Source organism: Schistocerca serialis, chromosome 6 (assembly GCF_023864345.2).
Source record: "Schistocerca serialis cubense isolate TAMUIC-IGC-003099 chromosome 6, iqSchSeri2.2, whole genome shotgun sequence".
Lineage (NCBI taxonomy): Eukaryota > Metazoa > Arthropoda > Insecta > Orthoptera > Acrididae > Schistocerca > Schistocerca serialis.
In genome coordinates this window covers 590235885-590258348 of record NC_064643.1, presented here as the reverse complement: position 1 = coordinate 590258348, position 22464 = coordinate 590235885, and the positions used below count along the sequence as shown (strand labels likewise).

Here is a 22464-nt window from a genome sequence, read left to right as displayed (position 1 = left end):
AACGGCGACAGGTTGCAGTAATTCCCGAAACCTTTAACAAGACAGTCGCAGTGTTCAAAATCCAGAATGGATAAAAGGCTTACAATGGTTTCCACAACGAAACCCTGTCTCAAAATCTGATAATCTCGAGAGAGATTCTGGTCAAATGTAAATTATAACAATGGCAAGACACAGTCAATACCATCACTGCAAGATAGCAATTCTACCGATAACAGCACCATAAAGTGGAGCTACTAAACACAGTTTTCCAAACTTTCTTGACCAAAGACAATGCAGAAAGTATTTCAGAATTCGAATCAAGAAGAGCTGCCAAAGTAAGTACTTTGGAAGTAGATACCCTTAGTGGAGTGAAGCAACATAATTTACTTAATATTGTTAAGTCTTCTGTTCCAGATTGGGTTCCTTTCAGAGTATGCAGATGAAATAGCTCCATTTTGAGCAATTATATACAATCACTTGATAGAAAAAAAAACCTATATCTAAAGACTGCACAGGTCACACTAAAGTAAAAGTAATATGTTGAAATACAGAACCATACCAGTGACATCAAATTGCAACATAAACTGTGTTCCAAAATTATGAAATACGTCGAAGAAACTGCTCTACTGACAAATAACCAGTATGGATTCAGAAAATATCATTCTTGGTAAACACAACTGGATCTTTATCCATATGAGGTAATGAAAGCTATCAACTGGGGATTCAAAATTGATTCCACAGTTCTAGATTACTGGAAGGCTTTTGACACTTTTCCTCACAAGCAACTTCTAATCATATTGTGTGCATATGGTGTATTGTCTCAGTTGTGAGACTAGATTCATGATTGTCAGAAAGGTAACAGTTTGTCATCTAATGAAATCCAAGTAATGTATAGGGTTTCTCAAGGAAATCTTATAGATCTTCTGCTATTCTTAATCTATGCAAACTATTTAGCACACAATACGAAGAGGCTTCAAGATATCTGCATGGTGTGAAAAGTAGCAACTGACGATAAGCAATTAAAAAAAAAAAAAAAAAGAGAGGTCCTCAACATCAGTACTAAAAAAATTCCTAAGTCTGGTTACGCAATAAATTACACAAATTGAAAGATAGCAGATTCAACTAAATACGGAGGTACTGCAATTACAAACAAGTGAAACTGGGATCATCACATGGAAACTGTTGTGATAAGAGGTGAACTAGAGACAGCATATTATTGGCAGGATTAGCACAAATCTACTAAAGAGACTGCCTCAACTACATCTGTCAGTCTTCTCCTGGAATGTTGCTGAATGGTATGGAATCCTTGCTCGAGAAGACAGGGAATACATCAAAAAAGCTCAAAACAAGAGCAGCTCGTTTTGTACTGTTGCTAAAGAGGTGCAAGAAATGAACATAAGGTAAATGATTTGGGGTGTCAATTGTTAAAACTAAGGTGTTTTTGTTGAGGCAAGATCTTTTTCACAAAATTTAAATCACCAACTTCCTCCTCTGAATATTTTGTGTTGCCTACTACTTACACAAGGAGAACGATCATTGTAATAAAGTAAGAGAAATCACAACTCCCATGTGCTATTTGAGAGTGCAATAGTTGAGAAACAATCATAACACGATTCCGTGAACCCTCTACCAAACACATAAGTATGAACTGCAGAGTAATCCTGTACACATAATGCCTCGGCAGAACGTGATTTCAGTTGTGCACGATTTGTTGATTCAGTGAAAATTGGTGCTCAAAAATCAAATGACATTTTAATTACACATAATTATTTGGCAAATTTACCATAAAACTGCATTGTTTTCTTTCGTTTAAGTACAGGATGAATATTCTCTCTTTTTTTCCCCCCCCAGACTGAATAATACGCAGAGCGCTTACAATAAACAAGAGTTTCCTGCTTCTTGAGACAGTTACCTATAATGGATTTTTTACTGTATTTTGTTAAATCTCTTCTACGGAAATGTAAAAGTACACATGTAAAATATTTCTTCTGTGTTTTAATTTACATTCATTCTCTCCAAATTGGTATTTATTTCAGTTGCAGTCAGTTTATTAATTCTGATCAGCTCCACCTGTCATTCTGAATAAGCACAAAGTGAGCGATTCTGTGTGCCATGGTCAGATTGTTGTTTTATTGATTCCCAGAACTGAGAACATACTTTTAAAACAGTAAGACAGATTTGAGAAAAGAAGTTTCTTGTTGTGTCAGAATGACTTCAATTTAAAAAGGCAAATAACAATGAGAAAAGCCACAAATTTCAATAATAAGATAAGTATATATTTATAAACAATGTATATGTTGTACAAATATCAACATTTAAAGGCCTGATAAACCTATTTACGTCACTATGTATGTATGTACGTACAAAGATGTATCCTGGCACAATTTCAACAGCCCTACATCTTGTTAGGAGAAAAAAAATTGTTGCATGTATGCATATTCATACATTGGGTTTTAAATCTGTTGGTTTCTCAACACAAGTCGCTAAAGGAACAGAAATTTCAAATGGATTAAGGATACTGTGGCAGATCTTGTCAGAAGCACTGTTATTAAATGCAATGACAGACTGGACAACGTAAATCTCCATTTAAGAGCTAGTAGCTTACAGTTTATTATACCAGGTATGTATCATAAAAATGAATGACTAAAGTTCGTCTTTCTACCACATGCATGAAGCAAAGTATCACACATATAAAATACTCTTTGGTTGAGTGGTATAATCACAATTAGATCTTCTTCAAACAGCATACTATCTTTCACAGTGTAAGCCAAGGAAAGGTGTAAAATCCCCATTAAAGGCATGGCTATTTGAAATTGCAATGAATTTAAGACATTGCAGTTTCACCATAATAGATCATTACCTTTCTTGCATATCTATGTATTACAAATTTCCTAGGTATGTACGCCATGCATAAATTTCATTTGTACACAATTTCACTGTGATTTCCTGCATCATTTCAACGTGGGATTTAAAGCCATCCCCTGGGGTTCTATCAGTAGACATTCTACAATCACAGATCAAGATACAGTGGAACATGTCTAAAGTGACTGCCCACATACACACAAATATGAAGCCAGTATTCATGTGTAATTCTTATCTTTTCAAGCCACGAAGTCACACCGACTCCTTAATAATTAAAGTTTTCATCATATAGAATCATTCTATATGCGCAATAGTACACCGGGTTAGGTCAGGTCACCGCAGAAAGGATCTGATTAGGACTGCCTCACAGAGGTCCAGGCTGTTCAGGTATAAGGGAGGCAAAGAAGCTTGAGAAGAATGTCCATGTGATGGCAAGGAGAGACGGCCTCTCGGGTTCTTGAACAGCACGCTCGTCTGTGTCGCTATCCCCATCCCTTTGAGGAGCAGGGGCTGCAGCTTCTTCTCCAAACTGGTGGACATTCCCATGCCTCACTATATCACGCCCTGCATGCACTACATTGTTATTCTCAGGTACAGGTGCTGGTGGTGGCGCTGGCTGTGGTATCGCTGCAGGAGCTTGTACACGAAAGAATCCAATCTGGTAGCTGCACACACACACAAGACATAAAATTTTACAAACCAACAGATCCTGGAATGTAATTTAAATTAGATTAATTAAAAATATTTCTGGTGTGCGCTAATCTCTCAAGGACATTGAATTATTATACATATTGCTGTTAATTATGGAGCTCATACTCACAGGTACATTATTATTCCCAATGCAGACACTATGATGAATCTAGTGGGCGAGGAATAGAAATAAACTATGCTAAAGAGGACCATCACTCTACTCAAGAAATATATCCAATATAACCAGTCTCTGTTTGCTCTGTCATCATCATCACCACCTGGAATGCACAAGGATGCAAATAAAGTGAGCAGCCAGAAATGGAAGATAATTAACAGCTTCTAGATGAAATATTAATACCAATAGTCAAATATAATTTTTCTGCACTTGATGGGAAACAAATATACTTTTTGGTACATCTGAAGAAGAAGTCAGTTTAAGTATAAAAACAATGCTTCTACCTATCAGATTACCGTCGATGGCTTGCTCCTGTTGGTTATTGGGCACTGCTGCTGCTGCTGGCTCTTCCGCAACAGGTTGTGTGTAAGCGTCAGTCTGTATTCCGTTAGGAGCCTGTCCATAATTATTCTGTACAGCAGGACCAGACGCCAGCCTACAGATGAACACAAAATTTATTGCATTTAGTACAAACAATATTTTTTTTCCCAATTCGTCATTTTCATGGTCATCTGTTACCCAGAAATGACTAGTGGAATCTCAGTTTAGACAGAATCCCTTTCACGACTCAAATAATTGTTAGTGTGTTAAAGACACACATAACACCCCCCCCCCCCCCCCAAAAAAAAAGTTTTTCATATCAAGTGCCTCGACATTCAACTGCTGCTTCGTTTACATCTACAACCACACTCTGTGAGCCACCTGTAAGTTGTGGCAAAGATTACTATTGGTATTGTTATTATGTCAAAGACTTTTTCAAGGCTCTTTTGCACGAACTGGTATAACATGACTGAGTATTTGATACAATGATTAATACCATCTGGTAAATCAATGTACACAATGCTCGTTCCACTCAAAAAGGAAAAAAGATTGAAAACCATTGGAAGTCTTATCATTTTGTGTTAACAGCATAATGACATCTGGTTAAGTAATTTTACTGTGCTGTGCTTCACCAATGTCATAAAATTATATTTAATTTGTCAAATAGTGAATGCATGCACATCTTGGTCCTTTCATCACAGCATTGAACATTTATTTGAAAACAGTAATTAGTAAGTTATCTATTAGTAAGTCTCCAAAATGTAGCAATTTGTGTACACTGCCAGCTACTAAACATCAGACTACCATGCACCAAACATCAGACTGCCTTTAAGTGTAATGCATGCCTGAATATACAAATAATGAGGATTTTGATGCCACCACACAAAGAAGATAAGAGATCATCATCTACATTAAGTATGTAATGAAAGATTACACAGCAGGTTTCTTATTCAGAAATCACATTTGAATGATAAAAGATTGTGAAAAACAGATGTTATTCCTTTACAAGGAGAAATGTCTACCAGCACATCTGAATTCAACAATGGTAGGATCATTGCCTACCTAGATTGTGGGTTATCGTTCTCTGATATTGTTGCTCGCATTGGTTGAGCTCCCGACTGCTGTGCGAATATGGAATTGATAGGCTCAGGAGAGCCATACTCAATACCATGCAGGGTCTCAACAGTTGAGAGGGCAGACACACTATTCATTCAATAGAGAATCTTACTCAACATAATGTAGCCTGTCAGGCAATGGCCTTGTTTTCAGCAAGATACCAATTTCACACACACAGCTTGGCGACATCTGTAGCACCACGGACTGTCAAAATGGCAACCATTTTTGTAGTTTCCATTGACGCAGAAGAAGAGAGAGGCACACAGTCAGTAGTGTAACCAATGAGAACATTGAACACAGGAGCAGTGCTAATTCGACTTTTCAGACAAATTCCAGTTCTGTGTACTGCATCAAAACCAATGTACCTGTTTGTAATGACTCCGAGGAGAACAAGTGTTGCCAGATTACATTTGTCATCATCATATGGGCCCAGCAACTGGTGTGATGGTATGGGGTGCCATTAGGTATACAACACAACCACCTCTGGCTCACATTGCAGATATTTTGGACAGCAGGTGTAACAGTTCAAAGGTGTTATGGTCTGTAGCTGTTCTGCACCTTCGAGATCACCATGATGTTACCTTTTAGCAAGACAATGTGTTGCCATGCAGTCCTGACCACCCCCTCCCCCCTTGCAACAGAGGGTGTTATGCCATTGCCTTCACCAGCATGTCTTACAGATCCCTCATTCATTGGAAACATCTGGTCACTGGTTGCTGTGAGCCTGGCACATTACCACTTACCATCCACTCTGATTAATGAACTCCGTCAGAGTTAAAGCAGATATCCTTGCTACTTTACTGTATATGCACAAAAAACAATGTTTCCTTATCTTTCCTGGTGTTGCAATTTTACTCTATTTGTCTGACTTTTGCAGAAGTAGCATACTCCATACAATAACATTCTCCGTACGTATTAACTACAGAATATGCAACTGAATAGAGAAACTACCACTCTTCTGCACCTTCATCACGTGTTTGCCCTTACCTCTGGAACCAATTTGGAATAAATCATTAATGTAAATAATAATAATAATAATAATAATAATAATAATAATAATAATAATAATAATAATAATTCCTACCAGTTTTTGTTCACGGATACTTACATCTGCATGTACTGACTCATGTAGTACGCATATGCCTGCTGTACCCAAGCCATCTGTTGAACCATATTATTAGGGTCAAGTGCACCACCTGTTGCACTGAATGGAGCTGTACTGACATAAGGTTGTGCCATGGCAGCAGCCCAAGCAGCACGTGGATCCGGTGTTGGAATTTGAACATGACCCCTGTCATGCGCTGCTAGACCTGAGTTGCTTGAAGAGGTAGCAGCTTGAGGCAACGAAGTGTTAGACGCGGATCCAACTGATCTCTGCCTTAAGCCATCTGGTTCTACCATGGTACTGCTCGCACTGGTTCTCACATCTTCAGAACCTATAATTGAATGAAAGAAGATACAAATCCTAAATTTAATACTTTCTTATTGCCCCTTTCAATAGCATATTATCTGTTGGCTGTCTCAAGGATTGTATGTGCTTAACAGTACGCCAGCAGCATTTAAAATCTAATCGAGAGGGGGGGGGGGGGGGGGAAGGGGGGAAGAAGAAGAAGAAGAAGAAGACAGGGAGAATCTTTGAAAGAAAATATTAACTGGTCTCTTAATAATTCACAATCATTTTTTTCTAATGTTTATTTACCTGAACTAGGAACAGTTGCTTGTTTACTACCACAATCACTCATTTTAGATTGTGTTTTACTATTCTGTTCTTTTGATGGGGTACACACTAAGTGAACTGTATGAGCTTCTTGTCCCTCATACCATCTAAGGATGTCCCTCAAGACAACACTATCAGACAGCAGCTGGCCCGAATAGATTAGTTTCTGGTCTTCAGTTCGCTAAAAATATAACATCATCATTATAGTCACCATAGTCAATTCATAAGCCTGACGTTTAATTACTGGTCGATATTATCTGGCTATGAGACTTATTTTTGATTACCATACTTACTGGTTTACTAGGGTAAACTTCTGAAAGATAGCCTTTCAATCGTTTTATTGTCCAAGTTGGTTCGCACTTTATTGTCTGATCTTCTATCTGCTGATTGGGTGCTTTAACTATCAATGTGACTGGCATATCAAGCATGTCCATCGCTGTTCAACTGCTCCGACAGCTGAAGTTATCTGGTAGAGCCACCTGAAATGTTTTTCAGTTGTTTGTAACAATGATCATATAATACAGGTAGGTATAGACATTATCACTGTATAGGATTGACTAATAGGCCCTCCCACTGTCCTAAACAAACTACAGCCCTCCAGAATTTTATATTTTACAACAAGGCAACCAGTTGCACTCCAAAACAGAAGTCTGGATGTCTACTATCCCCACTAATGAAACTCTCTGTAGCATCCAAAGAATTTCAGTCAAATGGACCTTTAAGGAAGAAGAAGCACGTATAATAATAATAGTAATAATAATAAGACAACATTTGTTTTGCAGTGTGAGTTCATTAATTTTTTTTTACATATTAACAACAAGGTACTGGAAACCTGAAGCCTCATACCATAACATTTTCATTTTAGCACAATGACAATAAAATTAATCCACTGAAACATTGCTCCAGTGTCTAGTGAAATATTAAATATCTCTACAACGTAAGAGAGAGAGAGTTTGGAGAAAATGCAGCTACAAGTAATAATACACAACTGAATGTTATCCACACTGCAGTTACTTTTTACTTACCTTCATATTTTTATAACTCTCCATTTTCACTCAGTCCATTTATTTTGCCTACTCAAAAAGATAATAACTGTTCTTGGAGTTAACTGACAATATTTTCAACTCTTATTAGACTATTATGTCCATAAGACTAGCATGCAATTAAAATCTTTTTTTACTCTCATCACTATCATACTGTTAAACCCCTTTCGTTTTTTAATTACAAGGTTCCATTTTACTTCATTAATTTTGACAACCTAGAATGAGAAGAAGAAACCAATAAATCTTAGCTTTTCTTAGTCTGGTGTTGGTGGTATATAAACATTGCAAAGTTAGGTGAAAGGAAAAATCACCACTTGAAAATTTTATCTCCGGCTATTTATACAAAGTTCTCACTGACTACAAAATCATTCTATTCTTACAGAGAGAAAACTCTCGCAGCAGCTATTTCTAAGAGTGTCATAACTATAAATAATTTAGGAGTAGAGGAGCCCGCCTATCAAAAGAAGCATTGAGTCACACACACACACACACACACACACACACACACACACACACACACACACACACACACACATATAATGGAAGTAAACATTCCACGTGGGAAAAATTATATATAAAAACAAAGATGAGGTGACTTACCGAACAAAAGCGCTGGCAGGTCGATAGACACACAAACAAACACAAACATACACACAAAATTCAAGCTTTCGCAACAAACTGTTGCCTCATCAGGAAAGAGGGAAGGAGAGGGGAAGACGAAAGGAAGTGGGTTTTAAGGGAGAGGGTAAGGAGTCATTCCAATCCCGGGAGCGGAAAGACTTACCTTAGGGGGAAAAAAGGACAGGTATACACTCGCACACACGCACATATCCATCCACACATACAGACACAAGCAGACATATTTAAAGACCAGTGTGAGGCCTTTGGGGGTAATGCCAAATGTCAGACAAGCCTGAGAAAATAAAATATGCGAGCGTAATCTGGCTAGGGCGAAGGCATGTTTGCGGAGGGAATGTAAATAAAACTTAATGGGGTCATTGTGGTGGTGTTGTGAGTGTGACATGGTATTAGAAGGTGGAAAGTGTAACACGAGGTGAAATGAAAATGAAAATAAAAATATATGGGGAGAGATAAAGGTGAACCGTAAAGAAACTGGAGATCTGGAATGAAAAAAGGCGAAAAGGTGTTGGTTACAGCTGGGCTATGTTGGACTTGGGTTGGTAGACAACGATGTGCATAAAGGTTAGGTGGTTGTGTTGCCGCCAAAACACGTTAAAGGACGGAGAAATTCGGGAAAATTTCGAAAAAACTGCGTGTAGTATATTAAAAGGAGTGGTATTGTGGTGGCAGATTATGAAAATGAGGCTAACAATTGTTTGACGAAGAAATAATGGCGTTAAAACCCGTGGGAAGCGGCTAAAAATGATCAGTGATGTGGGAAAAACGGAAATGGAAATAAAGCGAAAGTTATTAGAACTGGCCGAAATGGTCTTTAAATATGTCTGCTTGTGTCTGTATGTGTGGATGGATATGTGCGTGTGTGCGAGTGTATACCTGTCCTTTTTTCCCCCTAAGGTAAGTCTTTCCGCTCCCGGGATTGGAATGACTCCTTACCCTCTCCCTTAAAACCCACTTCCTTTCGTCTTCCCCTCTCCTTCCCTCTTTCCTGATGAGGCAACAGTTTGTTGCGAAAGCTTGAATTTTGTGTGTATGTTTGTGTGTCTATCGACCTGCCAGCGCTTTTGTTCGGTAAGTCACCTCATCTTTGTTTTTATATATAATTTTTCCCACGTGGAATGTTTCCTTCCATTATTTTTATATATATATATATATATATATATATATATATATATATATATAACTTTCCTTACTAAATCGTACAATGAATTTCATGATGAACTTGTATCTGACTTGACTATAAAATCCATGTTTTAGTTATGATGTGAGTAATCCAACCAGTAGGAAAACAAATGAAAATCTGAGATTCCTAACTCAGCCCATTATTTTTTCAGGACATTTCTCTCAATGTGTCTCGAGAGAACTGAGCACTGGAAGGGCAGGTTTTGGGGAACAACTCATTTATACTTTAAAACCTGGAATTAAAATGACTAAAGTGAACTTTAATCAACTGGTTGTAGTGATAAGTTAAAACTGTGAAGTAGAAACAGACTTTAACCAGTACCATTGCCTTTAGGGGGTAGTACACTATCAGTTCTATTATGCGGCACTGCTAATGGGAAAGCTTCAACCTGTCACAGTCTTCTGCTCATTCACTCTTCTCTTTAAACAATAGTGTCAAAATGACAATCCAGACCTGACTAGCAATAGTTACAGCAATTTACTTGCTTAGTTCCATTTACAGATAGCGTATGTGATGTAAATACAGATGAAAAGCAATCCAGCAAGCATTGAAAGATAGTGTTGCAGATTACCCATATGTTGTGCATTCAATACCTCTTTAGTCTGATACTTGGTAAAATTATGAGAGTTAACCAGTTCTTACATTAACATATCACCATCATTATTGTCATCCTAATTGATGGGGAAAGGGCTCCTCCACACATTGTCTGTTTCAGCATGGTTTCCCCCCACCCATGACCAGGACACTGTCTTGGTCTTTCTTAATCTCTTGGAATATAAGAAATAGCCTCCTCATTCTATTTCTCGGCTTACTTAATTTCCAAAATGTAGTATGGGATCATTTCTTTGGAGTAACTTATCTAGGCAACCTAAACTTTTCAGAGTCCAATAGTGTGTAACATGAATTATTTTTGCGGGATTCCAACTAAGTCCTGTAGAGGCCTGTTCAAGGAATTGTGGATACTAATTTCAAATGTTTACATACCACCAGCTCATGTGATGGAATTAACAATAAATTGATCCTCCCAAAGATTTTAAGTCACTTACTATGGTACGGAAAGGTGTCCATCACACAGAAACACACGTTTTCAATAACTTCCCAGCAGCCAAAAAATTTTAACAACTTATACTAGTAAAGTTCACTTTAAGAGGAGATTAAACCATCTATTGGCAAATATTCCTGCTAAATTAATCAATTCTAAAACAAGATACTTGTCACTTCTCCCGTATTCCCTGACTTCTCTCAACTGGCTTAAATCTCTATCTGGAGAGGTAATCTTTCTCCACTCATTCTTTCAAGATTTCCATTCCAGTTCCTCCTATTTTCTTATGTTTTATTGAGGATATTAAATACATTTCTGAATCTGTTGACTCTTGTGCATCCCTTTACTACTCTTAAAAACCTCATCTCTGTTGCCTGCATGTGACTTTCTTGATGTTTACTTACATCCACAATTCACTTCATAAGCAAATTCTGGAATGTCATTATCTTATAAAATCTTTTTTTTTTTGTTTCCTCGTTTTGTTTTTCATTTTCAGACATCTGTTTTTTGTTCACCAAATAATCTCAAATTATCATCAATAAATATCATATACAGTTAATGTTTAAAAAAAAAAATCTGACTTCTGCAGATCATCTGTGCAGTGATGTGATCAATGTAAATAACTTTTCAACAGGTTTGTCTCTGATGATGTATGGCTTCAATAGCCTAAGAATCATGACAATATTATGAAAAGGATAGATTGCTGTTCACTGTATACAAGAGACAGTGAGCATTAGACAGACACAAAAAAACGGACTGCTATGCATGTAAGCTTTCAGCCTTTTGGTTGACAGCTCAAGTACAGCAAACTTTTTGTAGTGCTCGCCTGCGACTCAGCGTCTCCTCTATACGATGAGTAGCAATCAATCCCTTTCATAATATTATCGTTATTCTGTTGTTGTTGTTGTTGTTGTTATCGTCTATCTCTATCCTGTGCAAGCTGCTTCATCTCCCCGTAGCAACCTACAGCCTTCTGAATCTGCTTAGTGTATTCATATCTTTGTCTCCCTCTACGATTTTTACGCTCCACGCTGCCCTCCAATACTAAATTGGTGATCCCTTGATGCCTCACAACATGTCCTGCCAACCGATCCTATCTTCTAGTCCAGTTGTGCCACAAACTCCTGTTCTCCCCAATTCTATTCAATACCTCCTCATTAGTTATGCGATTTACCCATCTAATCTTCAGCATTATCGTTATTCTATCCTGGATTTTTCACTGTTTGATATAGCTTGAGAATTATTATGTGCACTCAGTTTATTGTACATTTGTGTGTTTGGTGACAAGTTTGTTATCACCTCTTAAATGAAACTATGTTTTATTATCATTCAACTTACACTATATTCATGAGGATAGTTTCACTTGGGGTTTGTGATAATCCAGTTTACTCCCTAGTCCATTTTTTTCCCCTCTCTCCCCTCGTACTAAATAAATTTATCTTTCAATTGCTCCTGACAAACCCTAAACTTCTGAATCTTTCGTACTGAATTCAAAACTGATAACACACACAGGTTGTACACCCTTTGCTCCATACACATCATAACTTGAATCCCAATTTAGCTTCCCGAAAGCACTTGAGGCAAGTTTTCCACTTGTTTATTCATTTTGCTATCCACTCATTTGTTTGAGTCTTAAACACAGAACTTCTACTATACTTCATTGTAAATTTTTACAATTTTCTGTGCATGTCGATCATGCATTATTTTGCACTTCTTATAAACGATTTAACAGTCTACTTTTAAAATAAATTTGTTAAGCAGTTCTACTTGTGCTTGACATCTACTGCAGTAGGGGCAACTAGTACAGTGTCAGGAAATCAAAGTGATTCATGTATCTACAGATAAATAGTCTACACACCGTACAAAGTGTGGTATGAGATAAAACGTAACTGCAGGTATTTTTATGAGACGTTAATGCAATGTAAAAATAGGATCTAAATTCCTGAATTTGGGACAGTGACCCTATAGGACGCCTTTGGAATTAAATTACTAACCATGTACCTTGGCACAAATGAAACTGCAGGGCTGGTCTGAAAGCTGTCACTTACCACAACAAAGACATCAGATGACGACTTGACAAACACTGTCGGTGACGGATGATGAAAGGTTGTTTTAAACAAACTCGAGCTGTACGCTTAACTACGCACAGCAAAGATAGCCACTACGGGATGCTACTATCTCAAGACTAGGCAGTTAGTTTTACAAATATTCATTAATGAGTAAAAAATCTGTTTCTTCGACGGGCTAGAACCAAACAGCAAACGTTTTCTACAATACAATAACTTTGAGTTGTTTACTATTTACCGTCACTTACTTTAAAACATCAACAATCAGGCAAATTACGGTAGGCAATTGTAATCAGACGGCAGTGGTTTCCTGGATATGTAATCACGACAATCACTGAATAGCTTCATATGAGAAAATGTGCATAAAGTTAAACCGATAATAATTACTATTGCAAAAGGCAAATGGGCGTCTCATTAACTGAAGTTCTTCCGTGAGATTAACTTACCACAAAAGATGAAATTTTCTTCCTTATGGGAACTCGCTATTGATGCCAGTTTTCATGTCAAATCACAGTATCGATGAAATACCAGAACTGTCAAGCTCACTCGCAAATTTATACACCAAATACGACGTACTACTTGATAGTCTCTCTCCAACTATTTGGCGGTATTTCATTGGCTGCTGCACAACACTTCTTCACTTGCTATTGGTTGATATGTAGGAACAGCTGACTGACGTAAATAATAGTAGGTTGTACTAGAGAGAAACAGAACAATTCGTGTGCAAGAGGCGAGAAAGAAGCGGTTCCAAAGTTTTAATATTCAGGGTGCATATTATTGGCACATGAACTTGTCGGTTTCTCTCTTTGATTTATAGACAATCCTAAGATCGTCCCATCTGATAAGCTATTTGGTATTATAATTAATACGAATTTACATGAAAGCTATTGTCTATTGCCAAGGTCAAATGTGTTACATGACAGAAATTTCATCAGCTTGATGTAATATGGGCAATTTAAAAATGTCAAAAGAATAATCTGCATAGAAGAACGAATAAAAATATGACTTTGTTCGTTACTAACACGTTTATCCGCTTAACTTCCCTATCTCGACATTGAAATGATTGGTGTCATCTGCTGAGTAAGATGCAGATTAATTTATTCTAGTTCAGAAGTTAGGACTTATTGGTAGGTATCATATGGATTTATCAAAATCTGATATTTCCGAGCAAATGCCAATTCCTTTAACCTTTAATGCCAGTTATATGTAAAGGAAATGCATAAAACTATGAAATTTTATCATATTGTAACGTTACACAAGAGCGATACGCTGGTCGGAAACTTAAGACCTAACCTTTTTATTGCAGCATGAATGGAACAGAATATAGAAACTGCTATTCTAACATCAACGTACATTTATCGTATTGACGAAAGCAGTGTTGTTCAGACTTACGAAATACGTTAAAAAATGTAACTTACTACTTTTTCCAGCGCAAAGTACATGCTACTGACGAGGCTACTCCGTTTCAGAATTTATGAACTCTTATGCGAGGGACAGCACCAATATTCCATTTAGCAAAGCAGCTATGTAAGTTATTTGCCCCAGTTAATAACTTGAGACTTTTAATCCACTTTTATTCTTTTGATTACATTAGGTTTCCCCCCCTAGACAACTTATAAGCCCTAGACTTCATAAATCGGAAAAAAATGACTCTCTCTCTCTCTCTCTCTCTCTCTCTCTCTCTCTAGAACTTAACGCGTCAGGTGCTCCGCTTTCCACCTTGTAGACCATTTTTTCCTCGTAAATCAGTTAAGACGAATGATCAAATGTTACTTTAGAAAGGGCACGGCCCATTTACCGCACATCATTGGCAATCTGCGCTTGTAATGACTTTGATGTTAAATTGATTTTTTTTATCCCAAACTTAAAATGTATTATCTGCTTTAATATCACTGCCCAATAAAACATCCACCGCTTTGCAATTATCCATTCTCTCCATCAAACCACGTTAGCAGCATTCTAGCCATATGGTGAAGCACATCTAACTACAGACACACCGGTTATCAGTCCATCCCCTTAACTAATCTGGTGACTCATTGCCCTTCATTAACTTCTTGATGATGATAAAGCAGCAAATAGTCTCTGCTATTGCAATCCTACGATCTGTTTAAGGGAATTGGGCAGTCCAACTATTGCTTCACAGTATATGTAAAGTTTGTTGTAAATAATCCACTACCCTTCGAAAGAAACAATGATAACTTAATTACAATAACAGAATGGAAAATTACATTCATTACTCCACATTAAGGTTGTCTTCAACACAAAAAGGGGTGCATAATGCTTCAACAAAAATTTTTGATCACCTATGCAGTGACATAAAATTTGTGTCTGACAGGAAAGTAAAATTTGAAAACGAACTGAGAATGTTTCTCCTTGACAATTCCTTCTTTCCGTAGTAGGAATTTTTATTACTGCAATTTTTAAAAGGAGGCATGAATTGCTAACTCAAATCTATATGTTTTTTTTTGTAACATAAAAAAAACAGAGAAATGTTCAGAATGTAACCATATGTACAAGTTAACCTGTGATGTGAATACAAAATGACTCATTTCACACCATCATGATCTATTGTGCAATATGAGCCGTGGAACATGTAAATAACTAACTCCTTATTGGCCATACTGTTCCTTAACATAGTCTCCAACAATTGTAACAGCCACCTCTAAAGCATCCACGTACACAATTTTTCCCACAGATCAGCACCCATATATCAACACTGCCCCTATTTCACCCACGCACAATCAACACATTGAGTTTGCAACACATTTCCAACAATTTTACTGGCTTTCATGTGGTGACCAATGTTTGCAACTTGTTGAAAACAGATTTTGAAACACAGACATACTATATGGGGAGAAATTATGTTGAAACCATGTGTATCATTGTCGGCAACAGCACTGCAGGCAGCACCACCACTACCACAACAGAGGAACAAAATATAATATGAAATAAAGAAGGTTTCAACATACTCTGCCATATAGCTTAAATGATATGCAGAATAGTTATTGAAACAGCGTTCTTCCACATTGTAGAGTAACATGTTTTGTATGTGGTAGCACACTAACTGAATAATTTGGAGGAAACAGAAGGGATTTTACAGTTTAGCAAATAATCAACTATGGAACACAAAAATTAAAGGTATAACTCTACATTATGAATCTGGTAACACCATGTAAACATTGAGGAGGAGCATTTACTGCAAGTGGCAACTCGCAAAACATTTAACTATTATTTTTCTAACTACCCATCACAATGAGCTTTGCAAAGTGAGATGATATGAGAGATTATGTTCTTTGCTTAATAGGTAGTAATGTTTTCAAAACCAATTATCCTGTTTCATCCTCAAGACCATATGGTACTGTGCTGAGTTCTTGCCATAAGGACAAATATCCATAAAAAAGGAGTGTGAATACAAAAATGTACAAAATAATTAAATTCAGTAAAGCTCAAGCATGCGCTTGTTACAGTACACAGTTTGATAGTTTATTATGTTCTCTGCCAGACAGAAAGATGAGATTATTAATTTGTAATGATTTTAATTTAAATTTTTTGAAGGGATCTGACTTATAATTCAGTACCAGTCATAAATTTCCCTACTCGAGTTGCTCAAGTAGTAATACCCTTATAGATAATGTTTCCACGCAACAAGTAGAAGTTTAAATACATTTCTAATGGATTGTAAGATCGCAATGCACAGTTAGTCACAATATGTAACTTAGTTCCATAAACAGTTCAAAAATACTCAAATAAAACAGTTAGGTCTATTAATGAAAAAAAAAAAAACACTGAAGATTTTAAAGACAATTCTAGCCTAATGCTAGATTGATATTCAACAATTTGTTTGTATCCAATTTTTAAAGCAATATTTTTAAGAAGGTAATTTAATTCAATACTCAGAAGAACCTGGAATTGCTATAAGTATCAGACAGTCTTCTCAAAAAAAAAAAAAAAAAAAAAAAAAAAAAAAAAAAAAAAAAGCTCACATGGAATATTGTAAAAAAAGAAAAAAAAGGAGAGAGAGGTGAGAAAATTAGAACAAATAATTTCAGAAGATAAAACAGTACACCAAAGAAGGGATACAGAGGACATTTAGTGAAATAAAAATTAATCTCCTTGTCTGAAATAAGGAAGATCATTAAATATTATATTATGAAATGAGTAATATCTCCAGTAAACCTGCCCAGGTAGCTGAGTACGTTAAGTTACGGCGTTCACTTCTGCAATGTGGGAGGTGCACTAGCCCTGGATTGAACTCACCTTGCAACCTCTTGCATGCTGCATCCGTCGAAGAGCCCATGGGCATCTGTCGTTCATCTTGTCAAGAAGTAGGAAGACTCCTAGCATGATTACTGGGCATTAAATGCTCCAACCATACCTGACCAGTACCTGGTACCATTACTACGCAGCTATAACAATGCACTGGCTGGAGCTACAGTATCTAGGATGATCGAATGTGCCAAGTCTTTCACCCAGAGTCCTGTCACAGCTGAGGACATCCAGAAGACTACCATCATCACATGATTCAGCATGAGAGTGGCTTTATCTACGTCTACATGCATACTCTGCAAACCACTGTGAAGTGCATGGCAGAAAGTACATCCCATTGCACCAGTTGTTAGGGCTTTTTTCCATTCCTTTCACTTATGGAGTACTGGAAGGATGATTGTTTAACTGCCTCTGTGCGCGCCATATTTAGTCCAATCTTGTCCTCACAATTCCTGTGGAAGCGATATGTATGGGGTCGTAGTACAGGGTTATTACAAATTATTGAAGCGATTTCACAGCTCTACAATAACTTTATTATTTGAGATATTTTCACAATGCTGTGCACACACATACAAAAACTCAAAAAGTTTTTTTAGGCATTCACAAATGTTCGATATGTGCCCCTTTAGTGATTCGGCAGACATCAAGCCGATAATCAAGTTCCTCCCACACTCGGCACAGCATGTCCCCACCAATGAGTTCGAAAGCATCGTTGATGCGAGCTCACAGTTCTGACACGTTTGTTGGTAGAGGAGGTTTAAACACTGAATCTTTCACATAACCCCACAGAAAGAAATCGCATGGGGTTAAGTCGGGAGAGCGTGGAGGCCATGACATGAATTGTTGATCATGATCTCCACCACGACCGATCCATCGGTTTTCCAATTTCTTGTTTAAGAAATGCTTCTGCTTTAGCCTTTTCCATAAGATTTTCCAAACCGTTGGCTGTGGTACGTTTAGCTCCCTGCTTGCTTTATTTGTCGACTTTCGCGGCTACGCGTGAAACTTGCCCGCACGCGTTCAACCGTTTCTTCGCTCACTGCAGGCCGACCCGTTGATTTCCCCTTACAGAGGCATCCAGAAACTTTAAACTGTGCATGCCATCGCCGAATGGAGTTAGCAGTTGGTGGATCTTTGTTGAACTTCGTCCTGAAGTGTCGTTGCACTGTTATGACTGACTGATGTGAGTGCATTTCAAGCACGACATACGCTTTCTCGGCTACTGTCGCCATTTTGCCTCACTGCGCTCTCGAGCGCTCTGGTGACAGAAACCTGAAGTGCGGCTTCAGCCGAACAAAACTTTATGAGTTTTTCTACGTATCTGTAGTGTGTCGTGACCATATGTCAATGAATGGAGCTACAGTGAATTTATGAAATCGCTTCAATCATTTGTAATAGCCCTGTATATTCCTAGGGTCATTGTTCAATCGCGGTCCCTGAAACTTTGTAAGCAAGCTTTCTCATGATAGTGTACATCTATCTTCAAGAGTCTACCAGCTCGGTTCTTTCAGCATCTTTGTGACTCTCCTGAATACAAACAAACGTGACCATTCATGCTACCCTTCACTGTATACGTTCAGTATCCGCAGTCAGTCCTATCTGGTATGGGTTTCACATACTTGAGCAATATTCTAAAATGAGTCATACGAGTGACTTTTAAGCAACCTTCTTTATAGTCTGATTGCATTTCCCTAATATTTTACCAATAAACCAAAGTCTGTTACTTACTTCACCCACGACTAAGCCTATGTGATTGTTCAATTTCATGTCCATACAAAATGTTACCCCCAGCTATTTGTATGAGTTTACTAATTCCAGTTGTGTCTGACTGATATTATAGTCATAGGATATAATACTTTTTGTGTTTTGTGAAGTGTGCAATTTAACATTTCTGAAATTTAAAGCATGTTTCCAATATTGGCACCACTTTGAAATCTTATCGAGATCTGACTGAATATTTGTGGGAGTTCCTTTCAAATTGTACTTTATTATGCATGATGTTCATTTTAAATTGAGATGACAAAGTATCTCAAAAATGACTCATTGTAGGAAAAAAATGTGTTTTAGGTGAAAAGTTAATATTAGTCTGTGCTACAACTGGCCAACTCCTAACCATCCCTCCTGCATTGTATTTTCAAATGGAAACCCCACCATTTTTACTGCATATTTGGATTTTGCGCCAAAAACTGCATATGATAAACTCAAACCATTGTTTTCTGTTCCTGGTAGATGGTACTGTAGTCAGAAAGTATCAAGTGTGCCTGTTTTTGCAATTAAGAACCGACACATTTGATTCTAAATTTCATTTATGATGTAATTGTAAACCTTTGATATTCATGTTTGAAGTTTACTTGAGTGTTGCAAATCTGATTTTACTGTACAATATGGTTAACTGTTTTAATGTCTGGTTAGAAACTATGTTTAGCATGATCCAGATACAACGGAATGGAGGTAATAGTTTTCTGCTCCCATTTGGATGCTCGATATTGGTGGCTACCCTTGCCTCTTACCATTGAGGTACTTGAATTTGGTGATTCCTTTTGCCTCTCAGCATTGGGGTGCCTGATTTCAGTGAGCATGCAAGTGTTTACAGGATTTGTGCGTGTATCTGTGGCAGGTGTGCCTGCAACTATCACTACATGGAAATTTTATTTTATTATTACAAGAGTTGTGGTTTGTATTCTGCCTGTAGCCACATAGAAGCCAGTGCAAGGGGTACAGTGGTTGGATGAAACACATCCTGAAGCATCCCAGCATGTGCGCTACCTCCACACTGGTAATGTGACAATTCGTTTGGCCAGGTATTCAGAGGGACTGCAAGACCTGGGTCTGCACATGCCTCAACTGTTGGTGTGCCAAGATTGGCTGCCATATACATGCCCCTGTCACCCCTGTCACCATCTTCCAGATGTCAGGTATTGCTTCACCTACATTCACGTGGATATTGTTGGCTCTCTACCATACTCTGACATCTGCCACTATCTTCTCACCATTGTGGACAGATTCACCTACTGGCCTGAGACAATGTCAACAACTGACATCACTGCCACCACAGTAGCCATTGTCTTCGTCTCCAAGTGGATTTCCCATTTTAGTTGTCCATACCCTGTCACAATGGACTGTGGGCACCAATTTACATCTGCCCTCCTTCACACATTGACATGCCTCTATGGGGCTGACCTGCACTTGACATTGATGTACCATCCAGTTGCAAACGGTGTGGTGGAACAACTCCACCATATCTTGAAGGCCACCATCACCTGCCCCAACAACAGGTGGACCACTGTCCTGCCTCTGGTACTTTTCGGCCTCAGTGTCCCTCACGAGGCTGATCTGGATGTTGGCTGATGACCTTGTCTAAAGCCAGCCACTTGCTGTACTGAGCAACTTCCTGGAACCCGCTGACCCTCCCGCATGATGTCATGCTCGAGTTTGTTGCTGGCTTGCAGGCCTGCACGGCTCTCCTGCAACGTCCTCCCTTTGCCCCCCTGCCCCCTCCCTCCATCCCATCCCTCCCCCCAGCAACATGGCATATGCAGGACATTCTTCGACCTCACTTCATGCACTCATGTCATACTTCATATCAACATTCAATCAACCCCTGCTTTGCCAGCACTACTCTATCCCCCACTCGGACCTTCACCCTACATCTTTACAACACCCTTACCAGCATATTGATCGATAGGATGAGGCCCACATATATGGTGCCTGACTACACACCATGTAGCCCAACCACCATCCTTGTCAACATCACACAGGCGCCCGTCACTGGTGAAGCTGGCGCCACTGCTACATCGCTTGAAGCACTCCACAGCCAACTCCCCTGAGACACCAGCCAACCACACCAATGCTGAGGACACCTCCAGAAACTCACCAAAGTGCCCAGGTGCTGCACACGATGCTTCCCCTGCACCATCAGCTGCCAACAACACAGGTTCCAGTATCCCAGAGGTCTGGGATGCTCACACCCCTGCCCCTCTACCTCTCCTGCAGCATATGCCCAATGGAGCAAATTAACCTCCATTGCTCCAATAACCGATTAAACCCTGAAGTTGCACCACTACTTGATGCCTTCACCATATCTGCAATGTGCTATTTCACAGCAGTTTGCCCCAGACCTGCCACCACCAATCCTCACACCAGAGACACCAGTGATTCACTCTCACACTGTCCAGAGCATGCATTTTCAGTTGTCAGATATAGCCATTTGGCTCCTGCCTCTGCTGCACTGCACTGGCAAACTCACCCAGAAACTGCTCACTGTGTGCACAGCCCCAGACACATGCCGCACTCCAGCCACCTTACCCTTGTTGCATTGCTCCAGCTGATCTGGCTCTGCATCCATCACCCAGTGCACTGTCGGCTGACACATTGCGTGCACTCACTGCCAGCATCTCGCTGACCTACCTTGTCATGCAATGGCTTGGCACAACTGATAGTCATCCGCCTCACATCACTCACTTCCTTGACCAGTAACCGCAATGTCGATGCCACTGCACTCAGCGTCACTGCTGATGCAACACGTTCTTCCACCAGTATCAGCCTCCGTTATCACAACCTGGCTCCTCCTCCGCTTTTGTGGGAATTTGATCCTGTGAATGCACCGTAATGGATATACCACATGGCTACGGACTTCAAGTCTCAAATAGTGCTATAAATTGGACCAAGTCCATCCTCAAAAGCAGCATGTTACATAAAACAGTGCTCCACACTGCAAGACATTCTCTACGACTGTCTAGTGCATATGCTCATGTGGATACTAGTGAGATTCGAGCTCCTGCCCATCACGGTCAGTATGCTCATGTGAAGAATGTTTATCATTCTATTGAATCCCGGTTTAGTCTCTTCCCCATGAGAGGCATTAACCAGAATTTGTGTCAGTTCTGGCAGACACTGAGTGACTAATTAGGAATCGCCTCCAACATGATTTGTAAAGCTCGTATTTCAAACTCCTTTAAGAGACATGATATTTTTTCTCTGCACTTCATGGTATGAAAACATTTGGGAGGGTGACTGCTCAGATCAACCTCTGGTCATCGAGATTTAGGTTTTCCATGATTTTCCTAAATTGCTAAAAGTAAATGGCAGGCTGGTTCCTGTAACAGGGCTCGGCCAATTTCCTTCCCTAATCTGAGTTTGTTCTCCATCTCTAATGACCTCATTAGTGGGGCATTAAATCCTTATGTTCCTTACTTCTTTTGAGAAGCCAGTTTACTCCAGGGCCATCACCCACCTGTGCAGCTACGGGATACTTAGTCAATTACAGTGTGGATTTCAAAAGGCCACTCTACTGAGACAGCTGTTTATACATTTACTGAGCACTAACAACATCTTGAAATGATAAAATAACACCTATTGAGATCTC

The 22464-nt window shown here is 38.8% G+C and overlaps 2 protein-coding genes across 12 annotated transcripts in view; one reads left to right on the top strand and one right to left on the bottom strand.

Annotated features, from left to right (window-relative positions):
* Positions 1-2233: 2233 nt before the first annotated feature.
* LOC126483673 (homocysteine-responsive endoplasmic reticulum-resident ubiquitin-like domain member 2 protein) lies at positions 2234-14392 on the bottom strand. 5 transcript variants are annotated; one of them, XM_050106740.1, is made up of 7 exons: positions 14252-14392; positions 7154-7339; positions 6843-7041; positions 6252-6579; positions 3991-4142; positions 3662-3809; positions 2234-3506 (listed from the first exon to the last, which is right to left on the bottom strand). In XM_050106740.1, the coding sequence occupies exons 2-7, from the start codon at positions 7292-7294 to the stop codon at positions 3206-3208; spliced, it is 1269 nt and encodes a 422-aa protein (XP_049962697.1). In that variant the 5' UTR covers positions 7295-7339; positions 14252-14392; the 3' UTR covers positions 2234-3205. The 5 variants fall into 5 exon arrangements, with proteins under 5 accessions (XP_049962697.1, XP_049962694.1, XP_049962698.1 ...); XM_050106737.1 differs by lacking the exon at positions 14252-14392 and adding an exon at positions 13280-13482; XM_050106741.1 differs by lacking the exon at positions 14252-14392 and adding an exon at positions 13082-13215.
* The window catches only part of LOC126483674 (acyl-coenzyme A diphosphatase NUDT19), an 80835-nt gene continuing 71912 nt past the window's right edge, over positions 13542-22464 (top strand). For 2 of the 7 annotated variants that reach the window (XM_050106744.1, XM_050106747.1), the window contains exon 1: positions 13542-13686. The gene's annotated coding sequence lies outside the window, so the exon portion shown is untranslated. Of the gene's footprint in view, positions 13687-13858; positions 13961-14233; positions 14361-22464 lie in introns of those variants that run through there. The other 5 variants (XM_050106748.1, XM_050106745.1, XM_050106742.1 and 2 more) reach the window with 4 other exon arrangements.